Source organism: Lichenostomus cassidix, chromosome 28 (assembly GCF_008360975.1).
Source record: "Lichenostomus cassidix isolate B80296 chromosome 28, HeHo_3.0, whole genome shotgun sequence".
Classification (NCBI taxonomy): domain Eukaryota; kingdom Metazoa; phylum Chordata; class Aves; order Passeriformes; family Meliphagidae; genus Lichenostomus; species Lichenostomus cassidix.
The window spans coordinates 1830875-1854694 of record NC_139508.1 but is presented as its reverse complement, the minus strand read 5'-3'; the positions used below and the strand labels follow the sequence as shown (position 1 = coordinate 1854694).

Genomic DNA, 23820 nt, shown 5'->3' with positions numbered 1-23820 from the left:
GGCATTTAAAATGCTTTTTCAATTGGAAATAAAGAATAGAAAAAAATGCAGGGAATAGCACTGAGTTTGGAATTTAAAATGATTTTTAATTGTGAAATTAAGAACAGAAAAATGCAGGAATAGCCCTGAGTTTGGCATTTAAAATGGTTTTTAATTGGGAATTTAAGCACAGAAAAATGCAGGGATAGCCCTGAGTTTGGCATTTAAAATGGTTTTTAATTGGGAATTTAAGCACAGAAAAATGCAGGGATAGCCCTGAGTTTGGCATTTAAAATGGTTTTTAATTGGGAAATTAAGAACAGTGAAATGCAGGAATACCTGGGTTTGGCACTCAGGGCTGTGGGTTCAGCTCAGCAGGAATAACAGAAAACCCACAGCCTGAGCCCAATCTGAGACACTCAAACAGCTTTGCAAATATTATTTTCAAGCAGTTTTCAGTATCTTTGCACCTGGGATTCCATTTTAGCCAGGTGAGAACAGCACCACAGCAGCTCCCTGAGGCTTTTTGTCAAATGCTGAGCTCCTTTCAGGCTTTCAGAGGCATTTCCCTTACCTGCAGCCTTACCTGGGCCAGGTGCTGCAGCCTTACCTGGGCCAGGTGCTGCTCTGAAGCAAAGCCTTACCTGGGCCAGGTGCTGCTCTGAAGCAAAGCCTTACCTGGGCCAGGTGCTGCTCTGAAGCAAAGCCCAGCCCATAGGAGCAAAGCCCAGCCCTGCACCCTTACCTGGGCCAGGTGTTGCTCTGAAGCAAAGCCCAGCTCATACAGGTGCTGCAGCCTTACCTGGGCCAGGTGCTGCTCTGAAGCAAAGCCTTACCTGGGCCAGGTGCTGCTCTGAAGCAAAGCCTTACCTGGGCCAGGTGTTGCTCTGAAGCAAAGCCCAGCTCATACAGGTGCTGCAGCCTTACCTGGGACAGGTGTTGCTCTCAAGCAAAGCCCAAAGCCTCACCTGGGCCAGGTGCTGCTCTGAAGCAAAGCCCAGCCCATAGAGGTGTTGCAGCCTCACCTGGGACAGGTGTTGCCCTGAAGCAAAGCCCAGCCCTGCAGCCTCACCTGGGACAGGTGCTGTTCTGAGGCAAAGCCCAGCCCACAGCCTTACCTGGGACAGGTGTTGCAGCCTTACCTGGGCCAGGTGCTGCTCTGAAGCAAAGCCCAGCCCATAGAAGCAAAGCCCAGCCCTGCAGCCTCCCCTGGGACAGGTGCTGCTCCAAAGCAAAGCCCAGCCCAGAGAAGCAAAGCCCAGCCCACAGGCTCACCTGGGCCAGGTGCTGCTCTGAAGCAAAGCCCAGCCCATGGTCTCACCTGGGACAGGTGCTGCTCGGAGGCAAAGCCCAGCCCATAGACGGTGTTGGCCCGGCTGTCAGCCCACTGGCCAAACTTCTGCGAGGTCTTGGTGAAGGTCATGTTGGGGGTGATGGTGCTGTTGATGATCGCCTGTGGAGAGAGGTGGGAGTGGCAGAGGGATGGTCTGGGACTGAGCAGGGAATCTGATCGATCAGGGAATCACAAAATCAGATTGATCAGGGAATCAGATTGATCAGGGAATCAGATTGAGCAGGGAATTGGGAAATCAGATCAACAGGGAATCAGACCAACAGGGAGTCAGATAGATCAGGGAATCAGATAGATCAGGGAATCAGATAGATCAGGGAGTCAGATAGATCAGGGAATCAGATTGAGCAGGGAATTAGATTGAGCAGGGAATTGGGAAATCAGATCAACAGGGAATCAGATTGATCAGGGAATTGGGGAATCAGATTGATCAAGGAATCAGATTGATCAGGGAATCAGATTGATCAGGCAGTCAGGCAATCAGATTGAGCAGAGAATCAGGGAATCAGATCAACAGGGAATCAGATTGAGCAGGGAATCAGATTGATCAAGGAATCACAGAGTCAGATCAATCAGGCAATCATGGAATCAGACTGATCAGGGAATTGGAATCAGATTGATCAGGGAATCAGATCAATTAGGGAATCACAGAACCAGATGGATCAGGGAATCAGATCAATCAGAGAATCATGGAATCAGGTTGATCAAGGAATCAGACTGATCAGGAAATCAGGGAATCAGATTGATCACAGAATCAACCCCAATCAGGTTTGGGTTGGAAAGGACCTTAAAGATCATCTCATTCCAACTCTCACTCATCCCCAGAATCCCTGGGAACTCTGGGAATCAGGAGTGGAAACCTCTGGGTTTTAATTTATGAAACACTTCAGGCTTTTGGTGACTAAAAGCCTTTCCAGCCTGACTACGTGACATGAACAAATCTTAATCATCTTTTCTACTGAAAAAGGAAAAAAAAACCCAAAAAACCTTCAGTACCACCAGCTTCCTCCATTGCTGGAAAAGATGATGAGAGACAGTTTGTCTCTGGGGCCTCAACAGCTTTCTGATGTTCTCCATTTAGTGGCAAAGCAGGGGGGGAAAAAAGGCTTAACCAGCACTCAGGACACATTTACTGTTACACAATCTCTGTGCTGGGCAGGGGAGCAGCAAAATCAACCTGGAACATTCTCTGCCATCAGACAGCCTCGAGAGGCTGTCAGGAAAATGCCCAGCAGGAATGGTTTAGGGAGAGAAAATCATCTTTTGGGGAGGTGATTAAATAATTTTTTGGGGAGGTGAATAAATAATCTTCTGAGGAGGTGACTAAATGATTTTTTGGGGAGGTGACTAAATAATTTTTTTGGGAGGTGATTAAATAATCTTTTGGGGAGGTGACTAAATAATCTTTTGTGGAGGTGAATAAATAATCTTTTGAGGAGGTGACTAAATCATCTTTTTTGAGGTGACTAAATCATCTTTTTTGAGGTGACTAAATAATCTTTTTTGAGGTGACTAAATCATCTTTTTTGAGGTGACTAAATCATCTTTTTTGAGGTGATTTCACCTCTGAGCCTCGCTAAGCCTCTGCTGTTTCCCTGTGGCTGCAGGGCTGGGTTTGGCTCAGGATAAAAACTCCCAGGAAACACTTTGGGGAGAGGAGAGTGACCAAGCAGGGGACAACATCAGACCCTGGGGCACCTTTTTGTCACCTCAGTGTCACCAAACACACCCAAGCAGGGGCAGGGATGTTCTACCCTCCACTCCCTGTGGGAAAACACCAAAACATCCATGCTGAGAACTGATTTCACACCAACACCATCCACACCAGGGCAGGTTTGGGTGGGAAAAAAGCTGTTTTTGTGGGGGAGAAGCTGCTGGGAGGCTGTGAGATGCCAGCAGGGTGTGTCCCCACCTTGGTGCCACCCACGCTGATGATCCTGTACACGTTCCTGGTGGCATCGTAGAAATAGGAGACGGTGAGGGCGTGTTTGCTGGCGGGGATCCAGTTCCTCTTGGTGGCAGGGTCGATCTGGAACACATGGGCCCTGGTGCTGAAGATTGGCTGCTCCCTGCGGGAGAGAACGGGGCAGGGGAGTGAGCAACGGGGATGTGGAGAGAATTCCTGTCATGTTCCTGCTGCTCCCTTTATCCTGGACACTGCTCCTGCTGTTCCTTTTATCCTGGACACTGCTCCTGCTGTTCCCTTTATCTGGGACATCATTCCTGCTGCTCCCCTTCCCTCCATCCCAGACACCATTCCTGCTGTTCCCTTTACTCCAGACACTGCTTCTCCTCTTCCCTTTATCCCGGACTTCATTCCCTCTGTTCCCTTCCCTCTATCCTGGACATCACTCTTGCTGTTCTCTCTATCCCATACACCATTCCTGCTGTTCCCTCTATCCCAAACACCATTCCTGCTGCATCCCTTCCCTTTATCCCAGACACTGCTCCTCCTGTTCCCCTTCCCCTTATCCCAGACACACCATTCCTGCTGTTCCCCTTCCCTCTATCCCAGACTCTGTTCCCACTGTTCCCCTTCCCTTTATCCTGGACTCAGTTCCCACTGTTCCCCTTCCCTCTATCCCAGACACACCATTCCTGCTGCTCCCCTTCCCTCCATCCCAGATTCTGCTCCTCCTGCTCCCCTTCCCTCTATCCCAGACACCATTCCCACTGTTCCCTCTATCCCAGATATTGCTCCTGCTGTTCCTCTTCTCTCTATCCTGGACAGTGTTCCCCTTCCCTCCATCCCAGACATCACTCCTGCTGTTCCCTTTCCTCCATCCCAGACACCATTCCTGCTGTTCCCTCTATCCTGGACACTGCTCCTGCTTCTCCTCTTCCCTTTATCCCAGACACCATTCCCATTGTTCCCCTTCCCTCTATCCTGGACACATTCCTCCACTCCCCTTCCCTCCATCCCGAATTCTGCTCCTCCTGTTCCTCTTCCCTCTATCCCAGACTCCACTCCTGCTGTTCCCTTCTCTTTATCCCCGACAGCATTCCCACTGCTTCCTTTATCCTGGACTCCACTCCTGCTGCTCCCCTTCCTTCTATCCCAGACATCACTCCTGCTGCTCCCTTCACTTTATCCCAGACATCATTCCTGCTGCTCCCTTTATCCCAGACATCACTCCTGCTGCTCCTCTTCCCTCTACCCCAGACATCACTCCTCCTGTTCCTCTTCCCTCTATCCCACACTCCATTCCCGTTGTTCCCTTTATCCCAGACATCACTCTTGCTGCTCCCTTCCCCTCTATCCCAGACACCATTCCCACTGCTCCCTTTATCCTGGACTCCACTCCTGCTTCTCCCCTTTCTTCTACCCCAGACATCACTTCTGCTGTTCCCCTTCCCTTTATCCTGGACTCTCTTCCCACTGTTCCCCTTCCCTCTATCCCAGACATCACTCCTGCTTCTCCCCTTCACTTTATCCCAGACATCACTCCTGCTGCTCCCTTCTCTCCATCCCAGACTCCATTCCTGCTGCTCCCTTTATCCCAGATATCACTCCTGCTGTTCCCTTCCCTCCATCCCAGACACCATTCCTGCTGTTCCCCTTCCCTTTATCCCAGACATCACTCCTGCTGCTCCCTTTATCCCAGACATCATTCCCACTGCTCTTTCCCTCTATCCCAGACACCATTCCCGCTGCTCCCTCTATCCCAGTGTCCTCGGGGTGCCAGTGCCACCCCCCAGCAGCTCCCCAGTGTCCCTGCTGCTGTCACCTCACACCCTCTGACCAGGGCAGGCACTGCCTGAGCTCTCCAGCATTCCCAGGAACCATTTTCCCAGCAGTTCTGGGTTTGTCCTCCAGCTCTCCACATCTCTCCACAGCCCAGTTTTAGAGTGCTGGCTGATGGCTGGGAGAATGAGAAGCCCGTGGCTGTTTTTGTCTCCTCCTTCCCCACCATCCCAGCAGCTCTCACTTCCCAACGACCTTGGCCTTGGAAACTGCCCTTGGCACAGAAACGGAGGAGTTTCACCACAGGTACAGAGCTGTACCTTCCTCTGGATTTTCTCCTCTCCTGCACACCTCAGACTCTTCCAAAGGGCATTCCAGGCTCTGCCCTCAGGTTGGGTTTTGTTTTCACCCAAGGACAGGCAGGAAATTTCAAGGTAAAAGCACAAACAGGCCCCAAAATCCCCTATTTGGGGCACAGCTGTTTGTCCCTCGCAGCACAGCCACTGGGCAGGGTTGGGGTTTGGGGTTTGATTAATTTTAGCCTGATTTGAAGCTTTCTTTCACCATCCCTGAGCGCTCAGCTCATGGCAGCTTCCTCGAGAACAGGATTTTCAGGCTGCTGTATTAATTCTGTTTTCTAGGATATCTACAGGGTGGAGATGGAGGGAAAAGGAGAGAAAAGGAGGGAGGGAGGGAGGGAGGGAGGGAGGGAGCAAGGAAGGAAGGAAGGAAGGAAGGAAGGAAGGAAGGAAGGAGAATGGATTCAGGATGGATAGAGGGAGGGAAGGAGGGAGGGAGGGATGGATTCAGGATGGACAGATGGACGGATGGACGGATTCAGGATGGATGGATTCAGGATGGACACACGGATTCAGGATGGCTGGATGGACGGATGGATTCAGGATGGATGGATGGATTCAGGATGGACACACGGATTTAGGATGGCTGGATGGATGGACAGATTCAGGATGGACAGACAGACTCAGGATGTGTTTGGGATGTCAGCACCAACAGCTCCTTCCCCTCAGCACAGCCCTTCCTCCCTGACTCAGCCAGGGAAGCACATCCTGCCCCAGGCCTCACATCCCAGCATTAAAGCAATCCCTCCATGAATTCAAGGAAACTCTTCACCTCCCATCGTGCAGCTGCTGCTAGCAAACCCCGAGCTCAGCTCTGCTGGGATTCTGGAGCCAGGAATATCCTGGGGAAAGCAGAGATGCTGCAGCCCAGGGCTCAGGATGTAACCCGAGCGCCGCAGGGACAGGAAGGAATGTTTTCCCTGACACAGCAGCCCAGGTGCAGCAGGGCTCAGGGGATTCCTTTGGCTCTGCTTGAACTCTGGTCACACTCTGCACCCAAACCAGTGAAATCTGAGGTGCTGGAAAAAACCCCAAACCTCCCCTGGCAGCTGCAGGGCACAAAGCTGCTTTGTGGAGCTCCCCAAATGCAGAATGCCATTCCAAACCCTGCCAGCTGCCACCAACAGTCTGTCCCATCCATCTATCCAGAGCACCTGGTGCTTTCCAAATCCAACCCCAAAACTTAGCAGGGAATATTTTATTGCCTTCCCACCTCCCAGTTCCCAGCCTGTTCCCAGGTGACAGCCTGACTCACATCTCTAGTGACAGCACCAGGGTCTCCACAACCACTCTGCCTGCTTTTTAAAACGAGATTCAAACTCCATTTTTTACACAGATTACCACTTCTCTTTGACACCCAGGAAAAATCCACATTTCTGCCCCTGCACCCCCAAATTGCAGGCTCATTGAGGACATTACCTAGCTGTTGACATTTGTTAGTAAGGACAAGAGGCTACAGGCTGTGAGGTTAGTGGGTGTCTCTCCTCCAGCAGCTCCTCCTCGGGCGTCTCTCAGCTGCTCTGAGGCTCCTTGGTGGTGTTTTCTCCGCAGGGATTCATTCCCTGGCGATGGAAAAGTCCAGCTGTTATTCCCCACATGCAGCACAGACACAGCCAGGCACTGTCAGCCTGCCCTGAATTCACAGAGCTCCTCGTTTGCAGCCATTTCTCACCACCCAACACGTTTTTTTCTCCCTGTCAGGGGAGATAATTGGGTGAGCTGAGCAACTGGAGCAATTCCCTCTGGCAGCAGGGCAGCTGTTGGGAGAAAGCCATGGAGGAGCCTGGAAAGCTCCAGTGGTTCCAGTCATGCTGCTGCCTGCTGGAAATGATCCTTGGAGAGCAGGGCTTGGGCACAGCAGCTATTCCTGGGCTGTCTGTGCATCCAGGATGGTGCTGTGCACCCATGGGGTTGTACCTGGAATGCTAATCCTGGGTCCCTGTCCATCCATGGGGTTATATCCACAATCCTATCCCTGTGTTCCTGTCCATATTTGGGGTTATATCCACAATCCCTGTCCATCCAGGATGTTCCTGTACATCCATGGGGTTATATCCACAATCCTATCCCTGTATCCCTGTCCATCCATAGGGTTGTACCTGGAATCCTATTCCTGTGTTCCTGTCCATATTTGGGGTTATATCCACAATCCTATCCCTGTATCCCTGTCCATCCATGGGGATAATTATATCCACAATCCTATTCCTGTATCCCTGTCCATCCAGGGGGTTATATCCACAATCCTATTCCTGTACATCCATGGGGTTATATCCACAATCTTATCCCTGTATTCCTATCCATCCATGGGATTATATCCACAATCCTATTCTATGTGTCCCTGTCCATCCATGGGGTTGTACCTGGAATGCTAATCCTATGTTCCTGTCCATATTTGGGGATATATCCACAATCATATCCCTGTGTTCCTGTCCATCCAGAGGGTTATATCCACAATCCCTGTCCATCCATGGAGCTGGATCCACAATCCCATCCCTGTATCCCTGTCCATCCATGGGGTTGTATCCACAATCCCATCCCTGTGTCCCTGTCCATCCATGGGACAGTCCCCAAAATCCCAAATGGGGTGACCTGGTGCCAAGCTGGGTGTCCCCAGCGTGCTCTGCTTGGGGACAGCACGGAGATGTCTGTGCTCCTGTGGCAGTGCAGGGAAAAAAGAGACTTTTTCCAAACATTTGGAGGGAGGGAACACAGGGAATGGCTTCAAACTGCCAGAGGGCAGGGATGGACGGGATTTGGGAAGGAATTTCTGGCTGGGATGGAATTCCCAGAGAAGCTGTGGCTGCCCGGGATCCCTGGGAGTGTCCAAGGCCAGGCTGGAGCACCCCAGGATAGTGGAATGAAATGATTTCTAAGCTTCTTTCCAACTCAAACCATCCTGATAGTCTATAAAAGTCTTTATCTGTTTGCTTGTTGGGATTTTGAAATCCATCAAACGATACAAACTGTCCCCAAATGATACAAACTCTCACAGGAATTTCGTTGTGCAAACCTGCATTTCAGCACTCGCAGGGCTGACGAGGTTAAAGCAAACTCTTTCGCTGGAGAACAACAAAAAGCAGCGATGCAAACCCGGAGGGGAGAACAGCCAGAAAGGCTGCAGATGTCAGAGCTCACCTCAGAGATCTCACAACTGGGTCAGTGCATGGAAAATGCTTCTATCTCACACATCAGATGGTTCCTGTAAAATCCCAGGATGGTTTGGGTTGGAAGGAGCTGAAAGCTCGTCCAGTGCCACCCCTGCCACAGGAAGGGACATCTTCTAGTGTCCCAGGTGGGACAGCCTGGCCTTGGACACTGCCAGGGATCCAGGGGCAGGCAGAGCTCTTTGGGAATTCCATTCCAGCCAGGAATTCCATCCCAAAATCCCATCCAACCCCTTGGAATTCCATCCCAAGGAGGAATTCCATCCCAAAACCCCATCCAATCCCATGGAATTCCATCCCAGGGAGGAATTCCTTCCCAAAATCCCATCCAGGGATCCAGGGGCAGGCAGAGCTCTTTGAGAATTCAATTCCAGCCAGGAATTCCTTCCCAAAATCCCATCCAATCGCACAGAATTCCATCCCAGCCCCATTCCAGCCAGAAATTCCATCCCAAAATCCCATCCAACCCCTTGGAATTCCATCCCAAAACCCCATCCAATCCCATGGAATTCCATCCCCAGGGAGGAATTCTTTCCCAAAATCCCATCCAGAGCTCTCTGGGAATTCCATCCCAGGGAGGAATTCCATCCCAAAATCCCATCCAGGGATCCATGGGCAGCCAGAGCTCTTTGGGATTTCAATCCCAGGGAGGAACTCCTTCCCAAAATCCCATCCAGAGCTGCTCTGGGAATTCCATCCCAGCCAGGAATTCCTTCCCAAAACGCTCCCAGGGAAGACTTTTCCCACGATCTCCAATCCAAACCAACTCTGTCCGTTCAAGACCCACGGCAGGGTTTGACCCAACCCAGCGCCTCGGGCAGGAGAGGACCGAGCTGGACGTGCTCAGTGACACCCAGGAGGTGACAGCCAGAGCTCCATCTGAGCAGCACCCAGGCCGAGCTGCTCCCCTGCGCTTCCCAAAACACCACAAAGCTGTTAAAAATAGCCCGGCAAGTGGCTGGGAGTCCAACTGTCATGTTCTCTCTCCCCTTACAGCCCTCTGTCCCCGCGCTCTGAGCGGATTCAGCACAATCCCCTCCCAGCCGGAGTTCCCACAACAATGCAGTGAAAAGGACACGTGGAAATAAAGCCATTTACATCCCCCCAGGGCTGGCCTTCGCAGATGATTAAGGCGAAGCAAAGCGAATGAGTGAAAGGACAAAGATCTGGCTGAGGCACAGACGTGTTCAGCAAGTGCCTGATGGCAGCTGGAGAGGATCCAGGGCTCAGCGCTGCCAGCTTTGCTCCCAGCGCAGGGGGAAGGGCAGAATTCAATATCCCACAACCCCTGAGAGATTAAAAATTACTTGTCCCAGATGAATATCCACTAAGACTCTGCCAGCAGCAAAAGGAAGGGAAAGATGGGATGGTTTAAGTAATTTTCCTGCTCTTAAATGGGTTCTTCGACTCTAGTGGAGGAAAAGGGATGGTTAAACTAATTCTCCTGTTCCTAAAGGTGTTCTTCACCTTCAGTGGAGGAAAAGAGGGGATGGTTTAGCTCATTTCCCTGTTCCTAAAGGTGTTCTTCACCTTTATGGAGGAAAAGAGGGGATGGTTTAGCTCATTTCCCTGTTCCTAAAGGTGTTCTTTACCTTTAGTGGAGGAAAAGAAGGGATGGTTTAGCTCATTTCCCTGTTCCTAAAGGTGTTCTTCACCTTTATGGAGGAAAAAAGGGATGGTTTAACTCATTTCCCTGTTCCTAAAGGTGTTCTTCACCAGCTCCAGGTGCTGCCAGAGCAAAGCCCCAAACGTCTCCTGTGTGTTCTTCCTTGCAGGAAAGCCTGGGAAGGTCGCAGGGAATGCTTGGGGAGCTCACAGGGAAGCAGGGTGTGGATCAATCACTCCCCATTTGCTCCCTGCCTGGCGAGGCTGACTCAGTGGTCATTAGGAGAGGATGTCAAACTGCTCGCTGCTCTCATTTCCACCTCGGATGGCAGATGATTTCCCTCTGCACAGCCTCCCGATTGATTTCCTCATGAAGAGCTGCTTATTTCACGAGAGCAAATCGTTATTTGTCCTCTTCACTGACGGTCTCAGCAGAGCAGGGATGGGCAGAGGGGCTGGATGAGGGACCCTGTCAGGTGGGGACACGGTGACACTTGGCCAGGACCCTGAGGTGACACAGTGACAGCACAGCCCGTGCCAGGGAGGGACAGATGGCATCAAGTGGGGCTCTTCAGCAGTTCTGCCCGGAGGGGAGCAGTGGGCACAGGAGGTGCCAGAGTCTGGAGAGGACTAAATGCAGCCCTGCCTGGGTAATCTGAACACAGATGTCACACGGGCTGTCCCTCAGTGTCCTGGCCGGGGTCAGGGGCCTCTTCCTGAGTGGGACCTTCTCAAATAACCCGGGGATGATGGCACGGCCAGGGATGAGCCACCTCCTCCTGGAGAGGCCAGCCCTAGAGGGGCTGCAGGGCTGGAGGAGGTTCTGCCCTGCAGATCTCTTCAGAAGGGAGACAGAGAGAAGAAATCAGGGTTTTATTGCTGCCTTTAGATCTTCATAGCTGACAGCTCTGCCCCGGTGTGGGGAGGGTTGTCCTGACTGCCTCTGACTCGTGCTTTGTCCCTGTTCTCCATTTTCTTGCAAGATTTTTCCCACTGAGCTCTATTTGTTTGTTCTCAGTGGTTCTCGCCCCTCAGCTCTGTCTGCCTGCCTGTCACACGGTCATTTAGCACCTGAACTACTCACACTCTCCTGCTCACCTGCAGGGAGGAGAAACCTGATGTTGAGAGAAGCTTTTGGAGCATCACTGCCCAAATTTAAATCAGTATTTCTGTCCTGTTTCCAGCTGTGTGACAGCAGAGCAGGATTCAGACCCAGACACGAGTTTTAAGGGAGAATTGGAGGGGGAATCCAAACTCAAAGCACTCCAAAGAGTGAACAGAATTGGGATAAAGTTTTTTTACTACTTTTAAGGAAAGTGCTGGGGAGGCTGAGCCCTCACTGACTGCTTGGTGCTCCTGGCTGGGGTTCATCTCTAGGAAATCCACGTGCTGTTTGCTCCCCAGCCTGCTCCTCCTCTCTCTCTCTCACTCACTCACTGCAGCTCCTCTTTGCAGGGACATCCATTTCCCTGTCAGGGAAAGGCGCCTCTGTGCACTTGGATGCAGAGGATAATCACTTCAACCACTCTGCTCTGCGTGTTGGCAGAGCCTGCCATCCCCTGCATCTGAAAACCAGGAATTGCCTCCCAAGAAAGCACAGAGCAGCAGCTCAGCAGGAATGTTTGTTCTTGGGGATCAGGGTTGTGTTTCCTCCGGGGTACAGGCAGCTTTTGGGATGGTGGTTGGGAGCCACAAGGAGCTAACCCCAAAAAAGAGAGGCTGTTCTGATGAAGGAACGTTGGCAGCCACAGAGAAAAGCAGACAGAAAAAATCTGATCCTTCTGGCTCTCCAAAACTCCCTGACAGGAGGGAGCAGCCAGGGAACAGCAGGACAAGAGGGAACAGCCTCGAGTTGTGCTCAGGTTGGACATCAGCAGGAATTCCTTCATGGAAAGGGTGGTGAGAAGTTGGAAGTTTGGAGTCACCATCCCTGGAGGTGTCTGAGGAATTCCTGGATGTGGCACTCAGTGCTCTGGGCTGGGGACAAGGAGAGGATCAGGCACAGCTTGGATTCACTCCTGGAGCTCTTTTCCACTCTCAACCATTCCGTGGTCCTGGGAACCTCAATTCCGTGGTTCTGGAAATCTCAATTCCTTTGTTTTGGGATCCTCAATTCCATGGTTTTGGGAATCTCAATTCCGTGGTTCTGGGAACCTCAATTCCTTTGTTCTGGGATCCTCAATTCCATGGTTCTGGAAATCTCAATTCCGTGGTTTTGGGAACCTCAATTCCTTTGTTCTGGGATCCTCAATTCCATGGTTCTGGAAATCTCAATTCCATGGTTTTGGAAATCTCAATTCCTTTGTCCTGGGAACCTCAATTCCATGGTTTTGGAAATCTCAATTCCATGGTTCTGCGAACCTCAATTCAGTGGTTTTGGGATCCTCAATTCAGTGGTTTTGGGACCCAACCACAACCCAACCGGGAACCTCAATTCCATAGTCCAGGGAACCTCAATTCCATGGTTCTGGGAACCCCAATTCCATGGTCCTGGGAACCTCAATTCCATGGTCCTGGGAACCTCAATTTCTTTGTTCTGGGAACCTCAATTCTGGTTTGGGGATCCTCAATTCCATGGTTTTGGGAACCTCAACTCCATGGTTCTGGAAATCACAATTCCATGGTCCTGGGAACCCCAATTCCGTGGTTCTGGGATCCTCAATTCCATGGTTTTGGGAACCTCAATTCCATGGTCCTGGGAACCTCAATTCAGTGGTTTTGGGATCCTCAATTCCGTGGTTTTGGGAACCTCAATTCCATGGTCCTGGGAACCTCAATTCAGTGGTTTTGGGATCCTCAATTCCGTGGTTTTGGGAACCTCAATTCCATGGTCCTGGGAACCCCAATTCCGTGGTTCTGGGATCCTCAATTCCATGGTTTTGGGAATCTCAATTCCTTTGTTCTGGGAACCCCAATTCCATGGTTCTGGAAACCCCAATTCCATGGTTCTGGGATCTCCCAGCGGCTCTGGTGGATCTCCCCTGCAGCTCCCCCAAAATCCTCTCCCCATGCAGCTCTGGTTTCCTGGCCGGCTGTCCCCAGGGCAGTGTGTGTTCTCAGGGGACTGGGAGCATGTGAGCAGCACAGAGCTGTGCCTGGCCCTGGCAGCTAGCCCGGGGCCACGCTGAGTCAGCTGAGTCCAGCTGGGCCAGGGCCAGGCTCTGCCTGCTCTCCCCAGCCCAGCCTGGGGGAGAAACCCCCAGCAGCACCAGCCAGGGGCTGAGGAGGGTTTGGCCAGGCTGGGATTCAGAGAGAGCCCAGAATTCCAAAAAACAGGGCTGGAGCACAGAGAGGGCCTGAGAACCAAACTACTCCTCCTCCTCCCCTCCTCCTCCCCTCCTCCTCCTCCTCCTGCTCCAGGGCTGTCTGTTGGGTTTCCTTTTATCTCCCCTCAGCAGTTTGAGGAGCTGCTGAGTGTCTGTCAGTGCTGTTTGGGGAAGTGTGGGCTGATCAGAGACAATCCTCAGCTCTTTCTCTGTGTTTCCCCCCAAATTCCAACCCCTCCAGAGCCTCTCTGGCTGCAGGGTGTGCCTGGATAGTCCTCATCCTAGTCCTGCGCAGAGCCTGGAGTTGCACTTTGCTGATCCTTGTGGGTCATTTTCAATCCAGGACATTCCAGAATTCCACCCCAGGACGCTGAACTCTGGGAACAAAGTTTGGCAGGATGGATTGCCAGCCAAACCTAATCACCAGGATTTTCAGTCCTCCTGTTCACTGTGACCTTGGTGGCAATGCAGGGACACCAGCAGTGTCCAGGGGGGATTGGGGAGGCCAGACTTGTCCCCCCAGCCGGGCAGGGAGCTGGAGAGGTGCAGCTCCAGGAATAACATCTCGCTGGGGCTGCTGTCCCTTTTCCTGCCCCGATCCCCAGGAGATCCCGGCAGGGCTCAGCTCAGGAATGAGAAGCAGCTGTCTCCCGGACCGAGGGAAGGCTGGCCGAGCTGCTCCTGTTGAAGGTCAGGCACACACACGGGGCACGGATCAAGGACATTCCAACGCTCAGGGATTGCTTTTCCTTGGGAAAGCAGCCCCAGATCCATGGAGCAGCTCGGCTGGGTGGCCACAAAGCATTCATTCCCTTTCCTGGGACAACTCCTGCTCCTTTCCTGGGACAACTCCTGGGACACCAACAGCAAGGAATGGGAATTTAGTGTTCCTGGGACACCAAACTGCTAGCAGTGTGTGCAGCAATTAGAAGTTAAAACACCCAGCAGAGCCAGGCTGCAGCTCAGGAGTTCTTTATCCATCCCAGAAAATGTGTCAAGTAACAATGAGAGCCAGAGAAGTGGAGCTCCAAGGACATTTCTCCACATGTCCAACTCCCTGTGCCTCTGCATTTTCACACAGGAGTCCTTCCAGGCACAGATTCCTGCTCAGCTTCCCTGGGAAAAGCCTCCCAGATCTGCTGTTATTTCTGTCCTGTCCTTGCCAGAGCTCCAGGAGCACAATCTGTGACAAGGACAGCTCCGAGTGCCACAATCTGTGACAAGGACAGCTCCCAGTGCCTCTGTGGCAGTGTAGGTGAGTTCATTTGGGATAAACTCAGTGCTGCTCAAATTACAAGCTGCACCTCCCTGTATTTATGTTTTACGATCCATCAGCACCTCCCTGGATTTATAATTTATGATTTACAATTCCATCAGCAGGGACTGAGAAATGTGAGGAGGTGGCTGAAGGCTCTGCTGGTTGTAACTAAATTCACTTCCCTCAGGATCAGGGGTTATTTCCAACTGTCCCCTTCAGAGACATCAACACCTCAATTCCATGGATACAGATGAATCCACGGAGAGTTCATCCTGGAAAACCAGAGTACGATGTAATCAGAATATTACAAAGAAGTCTAACACGGAGGAATGAAAGCAGAATCCCTGCTTTAAAAATAAGTTTAAAAAAACTTGTAAGTTAACTTCAAAAACCTGAATGTGCTTTTAATCTCTTTTGCAGCCAGAGTTATGGAAATGCTGCTGCAAGCTGCTCAATATCCCTGTATGACCACCAAACCCACACTTTAATCTCAGGAGTTCAATGGAAATAAGGAATTTTGGGTGGAAACTCTGCCTGAACAATGGTTTTGCTGCTCCAGCAGTGTAATTACACGGTGATTTCTGAGCAGACTGACGCCGCAATCCCAACATTTTCCATGGGAAACCCTCTATAGAAATCCCATAGCTGCTGGGTGTGCCTGCAGGAGACGCAAGGAGGATTCATCCACAAGTGTTAGTCCCAAACTGTGGCCTTGTTAAACCTCTCCTGGCAGTTCTGGAAGTTTTGCAGCAACTTTGCAGATCACAGGCAAAGTTGGAGGAAAATAGGGACACTGTGATTTAACCTGGATCAGCACATCCTCTGCCAACTTCAAAGGGTTTATGCCAGACTCATATTTCTGTCACTTTTGATTCCTCACTTCTACCTTTTCTGCTTCTCAAACCGGTGTTTGAGTGATTGTTTGATCTAGGTAGCCCAAAAGGAAAATTTTAACGAGGAAAACAAACCCCCAGGAATGTTATTTATTATTTTTTCTTGCGTTGCCAAACGCCACGTTTGGAGGGAATTATCTGACAGGATTCCTGCAGATCCACGAGGCTTTCAAACAGCCCTGATTGCACAAGAAACTCGCAACATGTCAGGTCCTAAAAGTTACGTGGTTGAGACTTGGGACATAAATTAAATACCAGACTAAGCTCCTATTTCCATGCCGAAATCCATGCCAAAAATCCATGCATCATTATTTCACTCTTGGAAAATCTGAGAACAGAATCATCAGGGGTTTTCCAGCAGCTCTTTATCCAGTTAGAAATGCAAAAAGGATCCATTTCACCGAACGCCGAACTCACAACTACCAAAAAAAAAATCCTTAATTTTTAACTTCTGGAGAAGTTTGTGAGCACAGCCCGGCTCCAGTCCTCCCAGTTTGGATTTCAAACAACACAGAAATCACCAGAGCCTTCCCTTGCACACAAGTTAATTTCAAGAAGTTGCAGAGACTCTCAATTCCCCACTTTCTAATCCCTAAATTAAAAGGCTAAACTCTCGAGCTCGCAACGTGGACAAAATGCCAGTTAACCCCTTCATTCCTTCCGCCGCTCCTTTAAAAACAGCTCAGCGGCCATGAATAGTAAAAGCAAAGCGAGAATAATGAACTGCCGGTCTCACCCCATCCCTGCCGGCTGTCGCTTCTCTCCCGTCCTTCCTCCAGCCGGGTTTGATTTATCTCTCCCCTTCCTCTTTCTTTCTGTCTTTCTCCGGATCCGGATGCTCTTTAAATTTCCTCCGGAATTTCACTTTGAAAGGCTGGGGCAGGGCGGGCAGGGCCGGCGGGATCTCCCCGCAGCCCGGGGCGCTCGGGTTCAGTCCCGGCGCTCCTCGCCCGGCTGCGGCTCCGGGGAGCGCTGCTGCCCTCCAGCATGGGAGGGAGCGGCGGGCTGGAGGAGAGAGCTGCGGGGTGGAGGAGAGAGCTGCGGGGTGGAGGAGAGAGCTGCGGGGTGGAGGAGAGAGCTGCGGGGTGGAGGAAGGAGCTATGGGGTGGAGGAGGGAGGTGCGGGGTGGAGGAAAGCGATGCGGGGTGGAGGAGAGAGCTGCGGGGTGGAGGAAAGCGATGCGGGGTGGAGGAAGGCGGTGCGGGGTGGAGGAAGGCAGTGCGGGGTGGAGGAAGGCAGTGCGAGGTGGAGGAAAGCGATGCGGGGTGGAGGAAGGTAGTGCGGGGTGGAGGGAAGAGCTGTGGGGTGGAGGAAGGTAGTGCGGGGTGGAGGGAAGAGCTGTGGGGTGGAGGAAGGTAGTGCGGGGTGGAGGGAAGAGCTGTGGGGTGGAGGAAGGTAGTGCGGGGTGGAGGAAGGCGATCTGCGGGGTGGAGGAAAGAAGGAAAGAGCTGCGGGGTGGAGGAAGGTAGTGCGGGGTGGAGGAAAGAGCTGCGGGGTGGAGGAAGGTTTTGCGGCGTGGAGGAAAGCGATGCGGGGTGAATTAAAGCGCTGCTGGGTGAATTAAAGCGCTGCGGGGTGGAGGAAGGTAGTTCGGGGTGGAGGAAGGCGCTGCTCGCCGAGCTCTCTCCAGACAAAGCGTCTCTCTCTCTCTCTCCGCAGCCCGAGCTCTTTGTTCTGCGGCTCTCGCGGGCCCTAGGCGCTCGCTGCCTGCGCCAGCTGCCCCATCCCGCTCACATTTCGCCGCTGTTCTCACGACTTTATTCGCGGGGCTGGTTGGCTCGGCGGCACCACCTGCCGGGCACGGCGGGGCTCGGTGGCTTGGGTGGCTCCGGGTGGCTCCGGTGGGCGCTGCCCGCCCGTGACAGTGACAGTGACAATCCCGGGGAAGGGATTCCCGCTGCTGGATGGGGTATTGGGGAGGAATTCCTGGCTGGGATGGAATTCCCGGAGAAGGTGTGGCTGTCCCTGGATGGCTGGGAGTGTCCCTGCCCATGGAACTGGGTGGGCTTTGAGGTTCCTTCCAAGCAAAACCATTCCAGAATTCCATGAAATCACATTCTTTAGTCTTACTCCAGACGCTGCTGTCGTGGATAGGCCACTCTTTGTCGTTCTCTCCTTGATGAAGCCATTTATACGAGTGGAAAATGAATAATAAGCCATGAATACATAGGAGGTGGGAAAATGCCCTGGGAGAAGGGAGGCTGCAGGCTTGCAAGAGGAGGGAATCATCATCTATCGTCCCCTCGGGGGGTGACACTGTGACCAGAGGAGCTGGTGCCACCCTGGGCTGCCATCCGTAGGCAGGAGTGAACCCTTTGTCCCCCTGGAACCTTCTGTCCCCCAAACCCTCTGTCCCCAAAACCCTCCAACCCCTGGAATCCTGTTCCCCCAAATCCTCTAACCCCTGAAATCCTCTGCCTCCCAGAACCCTCTAACCCCTGAAATCCTTTGTTCCCCCAAACCCTCTAACCCCTGGCATCCTCTGCTCTCCAGAACCCTCTGCCCCCCAGAAACTTCTAACCCCTGAAACCTGTTCCCCCAAATCCTCTATCTCCTGGAATCCTCTGCCCCCCAAACCCTCTAACCCCTAGAATCCTGTTCCCCCAAATCCTCTATTTCTTGGAACTCTCTGTTCCCCCAAACCCTCTAACCCCTGGAACTCTCTGCTCCCCAAAACCCTCTAACCCCTGGAATCCTGTTCCCCCAAATTCTCTATTTCTTGGAACACTCTGTTCCCCCAAACTCTCTAACTCCTGGAATCCTCTGCTCCCCCAAACCCTCTAACCCCTAGAATCCTGTTCCCCCAAATCCTCTATTTCTTGGAACTCTCTGTTCCCCCAAACCCTCTAACCCCTGGAATCCTCTGCTCTCCAGAATCCTCTAACCCCTGGAACTCTCTGTCCCCCAGAACCCTGTAACCCCTGGAATCCAGAATTCCATCCCAGCAGTGTGAACATGAGTAATAACACAAGTGACACACAAGTGACACCACCACTGCTCCCACTCTGCTCCTACTCTGCTCCCACCCTTTCCCCTCCTCTCGTTCTGTGCTGTTTTCACAGAGCCAGGTGTCATTCCCCGTCTCCAGTGTCCCCTCCCGTGTTTGGGGTCGTTCAGGGTGACACCACGGTGTGACAATGCTCTGTGTGACACCAGGGCAGCAGATGCCAGCACAGAGGAGTTTTGGCACGGCGGGGAAGGAAGGGTTGTGTTTTCCTGGTTTGGTGGTGACCACGCTTGGAGAAATCCTGGCAGGAGCATCTTCCCAACCTCCATGTCCTGTGTCCTCCCTGCAGTGTGGCCAGCAATGACAAAAGGACTCCAAGTGCACCACAAACCCCACAAAAGTAGGGCACAGCACCTTTCATGTCGACCTGTTAGCCCAGCTTCGCTCAGGAGCTAATTATTTGACACATTTAAATTAGGGTAATTGGATCAGCAGGAACTGAGCTAAAAGTGAGGAACTGGCAGCCTTGTGAGGATTTTTTTGAAATGGGGTTTGAGATTCCATCTGCACTTCCTGCCGCTGTGGGAAGGGAGAGAGTGTCCCTGAAGGTGAGCAGGGCAATTTCCATCACTTGCCAGCAGCACTGATTTCCATGGAGTTTGCCTCCATTTAGGTATTTAGGGAATTTAGGTGAAGGAATCCTGGAAGGATCCAGAGGAGCTCAGAGCTGCAGTGCTGATGGAAGCAATGAAACTCAGCCAAGTCCTGGGCCAGCAGCTCCTGATTTTCTGACATCCTGTGGATGAAATTCTCCTGTCCACACAGAGGTTTCACCTTCCTGGAAAGGCTGATTGTTCCCACCTTTACACCTTCCCTAGAAAATGCAAATATTGTGTATTTCAGACCAAATAATCTGTGGATTTGCTTCCTGTAAGTTCTACACCTGGCAGAGAATCAGAGAATTGGAGAATCCTGGTGAGGCAGGAGGGATCCACAGGGATCAAGGCCAACCCTCACCTTCCTCCTGTGATATTTGGAGATGAAAAATGAGAAGCTGAGGTTATGATGTGATTTTCAGACATCCAGTGGATAAAATTCTCCTGTCCACCCAGAGGTTTCACCTTCCTGGAAAGGCTGATTGTTCTCACCTTTACATCCTTCCCTGGAAAATGCAGATATTGTGTATTTCAGACCAAATAATCTGTGGATTTGCTTTCTCCAAGTTCAACTCCTGGCAGAGAATCAGAGAATTAGAGAATCAGAGACTCCTGGCGAGGCAGGAGGATCCACAGGGATCAAGGCCAACCCTCACCTTCTCCCTGTGATATTTGGAGATGAAACACGAGAAGCTGAGGTTGTGAAGTGGAACAGGGAATTGTTTGATCCTGGGAGGAAAAAGAATCCTAAAAGAGACTGTGATCTCTTGAAAGGTTGGACTCAGTGATCTCTGAGGTCTTTTCCAACCTAAATTCTGTGGCTTTTGTAAAAAAAAAAGCTTAAGCCATTGATGTTTTAAGGGAGGAAAAACATCCTAATTTCCAAACATTCCTGTTTAACCTGGGAGCAACTGTCTTCCCACAAACTTCCAAATGGGAAAATCCATTTCCAAGCAGGTTTCTCCTTCCACAGCTTTGTGAAAAGTGGGGGAAATGAGCTTTTTGTGCCTAGAAAAACCTCAACTTTGGCGATAAAAATGAGGCAGCACAACCTTTTTTGTTCTGGGATTTTCCCAGTCGAGAACTCAGGGTATTTTCCAAACAAGAAAAGGGAACATGAAGTTGAAAATGAAGAAAGAAGTGTCTCAGAAAAACTGCTGAACTTTCAACTTTTCTCCTCTAACCAGAGGAGCTGCAAGGCCTGAAGTGTGGCCACACCTCAGGAATAAATCCAATTTTTAACTTGATTCATGACATTTCTGGACAGAGGGAGATGTAAAAATGTCCCATTATGGAAATAAATGTGTGGGAAGTGTTTTGAAAGCTTAAATAAAAGGCGAAAAGAGAAGAAAAGAGAGGAACTGGAGGGAGATGAGTCAGGAGGTTGTGGGGAAGCAGCAGATCTGACAGTGCTGCTGCTCTGGCCAGTGACAAGTAATTTAAGCTGCCCTGTAAAATGAGGATAGCTGCAGCCTCTCGGGGCTCTGGGAGACTTAATTAGTTGCTATTCGTAGATTAAACAGCGAGTCTGAAGGTGAAAGCACTAAATGCTAAGTATTATTAGCTGCTGAAGGATTAATTTCTGTAATTGGGCAAGCCCAACGTTACATAAAAGTGGATCAGTGTCCATTTTGGAGAGGAATTTATACTTGTGGTTTGAGCATGTGGATAAAAAGGCACCCAGAGAAGGAATTTGGATTTTAAAAGCAATAATTGGGGAGATATCTCTGTGGTTTTTGAGTTTTCTGTGCTCTAGGAAGAGACAAACGACCCTTGCAGAAGTTCCAAACCAACAAGAAAGAAGGATGAAGCAAATCCAGCCTTAAATCAAGATTCTTTTTTTTGTCTGCTGCCTCCTGAGGAGCTGGGAGTGCAAATCCTCATCTCCCACTTCATTATGCTTAATTGGTGGGGCAATAATAACGTTTATTTGGGAGGCAAACGTAAAATCCATCCTCACATGAAATATTGCTGCTCCTCCAGCAGATTCCTTGGCTGCAAGTTCTGCTCCCATTAAACTGCCACACTGTGCCAGGGGAAAACATTCCAGGTGCAAGTTGTTTCCAAGGGCAAAGAGATTTTCTCACATTGTTTCCTGAAATTATTACTATTTTAAGTAGAGAAAACTGAGGATTTAAACTCACAGAATGAAACATATATTTAAATAAATTCAGAATTTAATTCTAGGTAGGAGGTAAAGACAAAATTCCCATTCCTGGCCTTATTCCCACCAAATCAACAAATCACTAAAAAGTTTTGAGAGTTCCAGATTTTAACCTAATTTTGCCTCACGTGCAAATAAAGAGATGAATTAAATAATTCACCTTTGGTGAGTGACAACACTTTGATGTGTGCACAATGCTCAGCTCGGCTCAGAAGGTTCCCCAGCTGTCCCACTGATTGCCTAATTAAAGCCTAAATTATGCAAAACTAAAGACAAGTCTGACTTGAAAGCGGAGGGAAGAGATCCAGTTTGTGTCACAAATAAAGTGATTTATCTAGTAGCTTGTTGTGTGGAGTCACAACAGAAGAATAGCTGATCACACACCTGCAATTCCACATTAAAATCATTGATTTCTCAATCCCCACTGGGAGTAATAAATGGCATTTTTAGTGGCTGGTAACCAAAACGTTGTTTTAAAGTGTATGTAGCTGAAACAGAGACAGATTTAATAGGATATTTCATATATTGTGGGATTTCTGCACTGTGGCTGTGGGAGGGACAGCAATAACTTCCAAACATGATGATTTATTTATTTATTGGGTCACATTTATCCACTCCTTGGGAGTGAGAGTTCAATTTTCAGAGGTTTTATTCTGATTTGGATTGAGAGGGTTAAGAGCATGAAGCAGTGACAAGGCAGTGTGGGGATTTTTGGGAGTTAATTCAAAAGTAATAATTAACGTAATTTTAATTCTGTGGTCCTCTAGCATCACAGAATTCCAGAGCAGGAACTGAAAACATTCCCATATCTACACAAAAAGCTGGAAGCATCATTGTGTTTCACAATTGGAATTAAAATCCTAAAAGGAAAAAAAAAATCCAACATGGATTGTAAGATTTTGTGGTGTTTATGGAAAACATCAGTGAACTAAAAATCCTTTAAGACTAGAGGGTGATAAAGAGAAAAAGCTGTTTTTCCACAGTAAAATGATGGATTTTCTTCCCTACGTTTCCATGAACATGAAAAGGTGTTTCAGGTATATTTTGACACACAAGAAGAAAGAGACTTTGTTCTTGTGTTTTAAACAAACACACGACTGAAGCAGAATTATGGGGCATTTCCAGGCTGTTTGAAAACCCAAAAACCACAGGGAGGAGTGAAGCCTGAGGCAAAATATCCCAGAAATCCCTTCCCATCTGGGGACAGCAGGTGTGCCTTTGGGGACAGCAGGTGTGCCTTGGGGACAGCAGTTATACCTCTGGGGACAGCAGGTGTGCCTTTGGGGACAGCAGGTGTGCCTTTGGGGACAGCAGTTATACCTTTGGGGACAGCAGGTGTGCCTTGGGGACAGCAGTTATACCTTTGGGGACAGCAGGTGTGCCTTTGGGGAGAGCAGGTGTGCCTTGGGGACAGCAGGTGTGCCTTTGGGGACAGCAGTTATACCTCTGGGGACAGCAGGTGTACCTTGGGGACAGCAGGTGTACCTTTGGGGACAGCAGGTGTACCCTGGGGACAGCAGGTATGCCTTTGGGACAGCAATTATACCTTTGGGGGCAGCAGTTGTGCCTTTGGGGACAGCAGGTGTGCCTTGGGGACAGCAGTTATACCTCTGGGGACAGCAGGTGTACCTCTGGGGACAGCAGGTGTGCCTTTGGGACAGCAGGTGTGCCTTTGGGGACAGCAGGTGTGCCTTTGGGGACAGCAGGTGTACTTTGGGGACAGCAGTTACACCTTTGGGACAGCAGGTGTGCCTTTGGGGACAGCAGGTGTGCCTTTGGGAAAGCAGGTGTACCTCTGGGGACAGCAGGTGTACCTTGGGGACAGCAGGTGTACCTTTGGGGACAGCAGGTGTACCCTGGGGACAGCAGGTATGCCTTTGGGACAGCAATTATACCTTTGGGGGCAGCAGTTGTGCCTTTGGGGACAGCAGGTGTGCCTTGGGGACAGCAGTTATACCTCTGGGGACAGCAGGTGTACCTCTGGGGACAGCAGGTGTGCCTTTGGGACAGCAGGTGTGCCTTTGGGGACAGCAGGTGTGCCTTTGGGGACAGCAGGTGTACTTTGGGGACAGCAGTTACACCTTTGGGACAGCAGGTGTGCCTTTGGGGACAGCAGGTGTGCCTTTGGGAAAGCAGGTGTACCTCTGGGGACAGCAGGTGTACCTTGGGGACAGCAGGTGTACCTTTGGGGACAGCAGGTGTACCCTGGGGACAGCAGGTATGCCTTTGGGACAGCAATTATACCTTTGGGGGCAGCAGTTGTGCCTTTGGGGACAGCAGGTGTGCCTTGGGGACAGCAGGTGTGCCTTTGGGACAGCAGGTGTGCCTTGGGGACAGCAGGTGTGCCTTGGGGACAGCAGGTGTGCCTTTGGGGACAGCAGGTGTGCCTTGGGGACAGCAGGTGTGCCTTTGGGGACAGCAGGTGTGCCTTTGGGGACAGCAGGTGTGCCTCTGGGGACAGCAGGTGTGCCTTTGGGGACAGCAGGTGTGCCT

At 50.8% G+C, this 23820-nt stretch overlaps 1 protein-coding gene and 2 long non-coding RNA genes across 5 annotated transcripts in view; 2 read left to right on the top strand and 1 right to left on the bottom strand.

The window, feature by feature from the left end:
* The window catches only part of HOMER3 (homer scaffold protein 3), a 39949-nt gene extending 16523 nt beyond the window's left edge, over positions 1-23426 (bottom strand). Inside the window, exons 1-4 of one of the 3 annotated variants that reach the window (XM_085040462.1) lie at positions 23409-23426; positions 6794-6936; positions 3243-3399; positions 1301-1432 (exon numbers count right to left, since the gene is read on the bottom strand). In XM_085040462.1, the coding sequence (XP_084896588.1) occupies positions 1301-1432; positions 3243-3399; positions 6794-6807 (303 nt within the window). In that variant the 5' untranslated portion in view covers positions 6808-6936; positions 23409-23426. Of the gene's footprint in view, positions 1-1300; positions 1433-3242; positions 3400-6793; positions 6937-16296; positions 16985-23408 lie in introns of those variants that run through there. The other 2 variants (XM_085040461.1, XM_085040463.1) reach the window with 2 other exon arrangements.
* On the top strand, positions 11518-16175 carry LOC146426120 (uncharacterized). Its single transcript, XR_014846246.1, has 2 exons — positions 11518-11763; positions 15088-16175. It is a non-coding gene; the product is annotated as an uncharacterized LOC146426120 (long non-coding RNA).
* Positions 18335-20410, top strand: LOC146426119 (uncharacterized). The gene is made up of 2 exons (XR_014846252.1): positions 18335-18907; positions 18986-20410. It is a non-coding gene; the product is annotated as an uncharacterized LOC146426119 (long non-coding RNA).
* Positions 23427-23820: the final 394 nt, after the last annotated feature.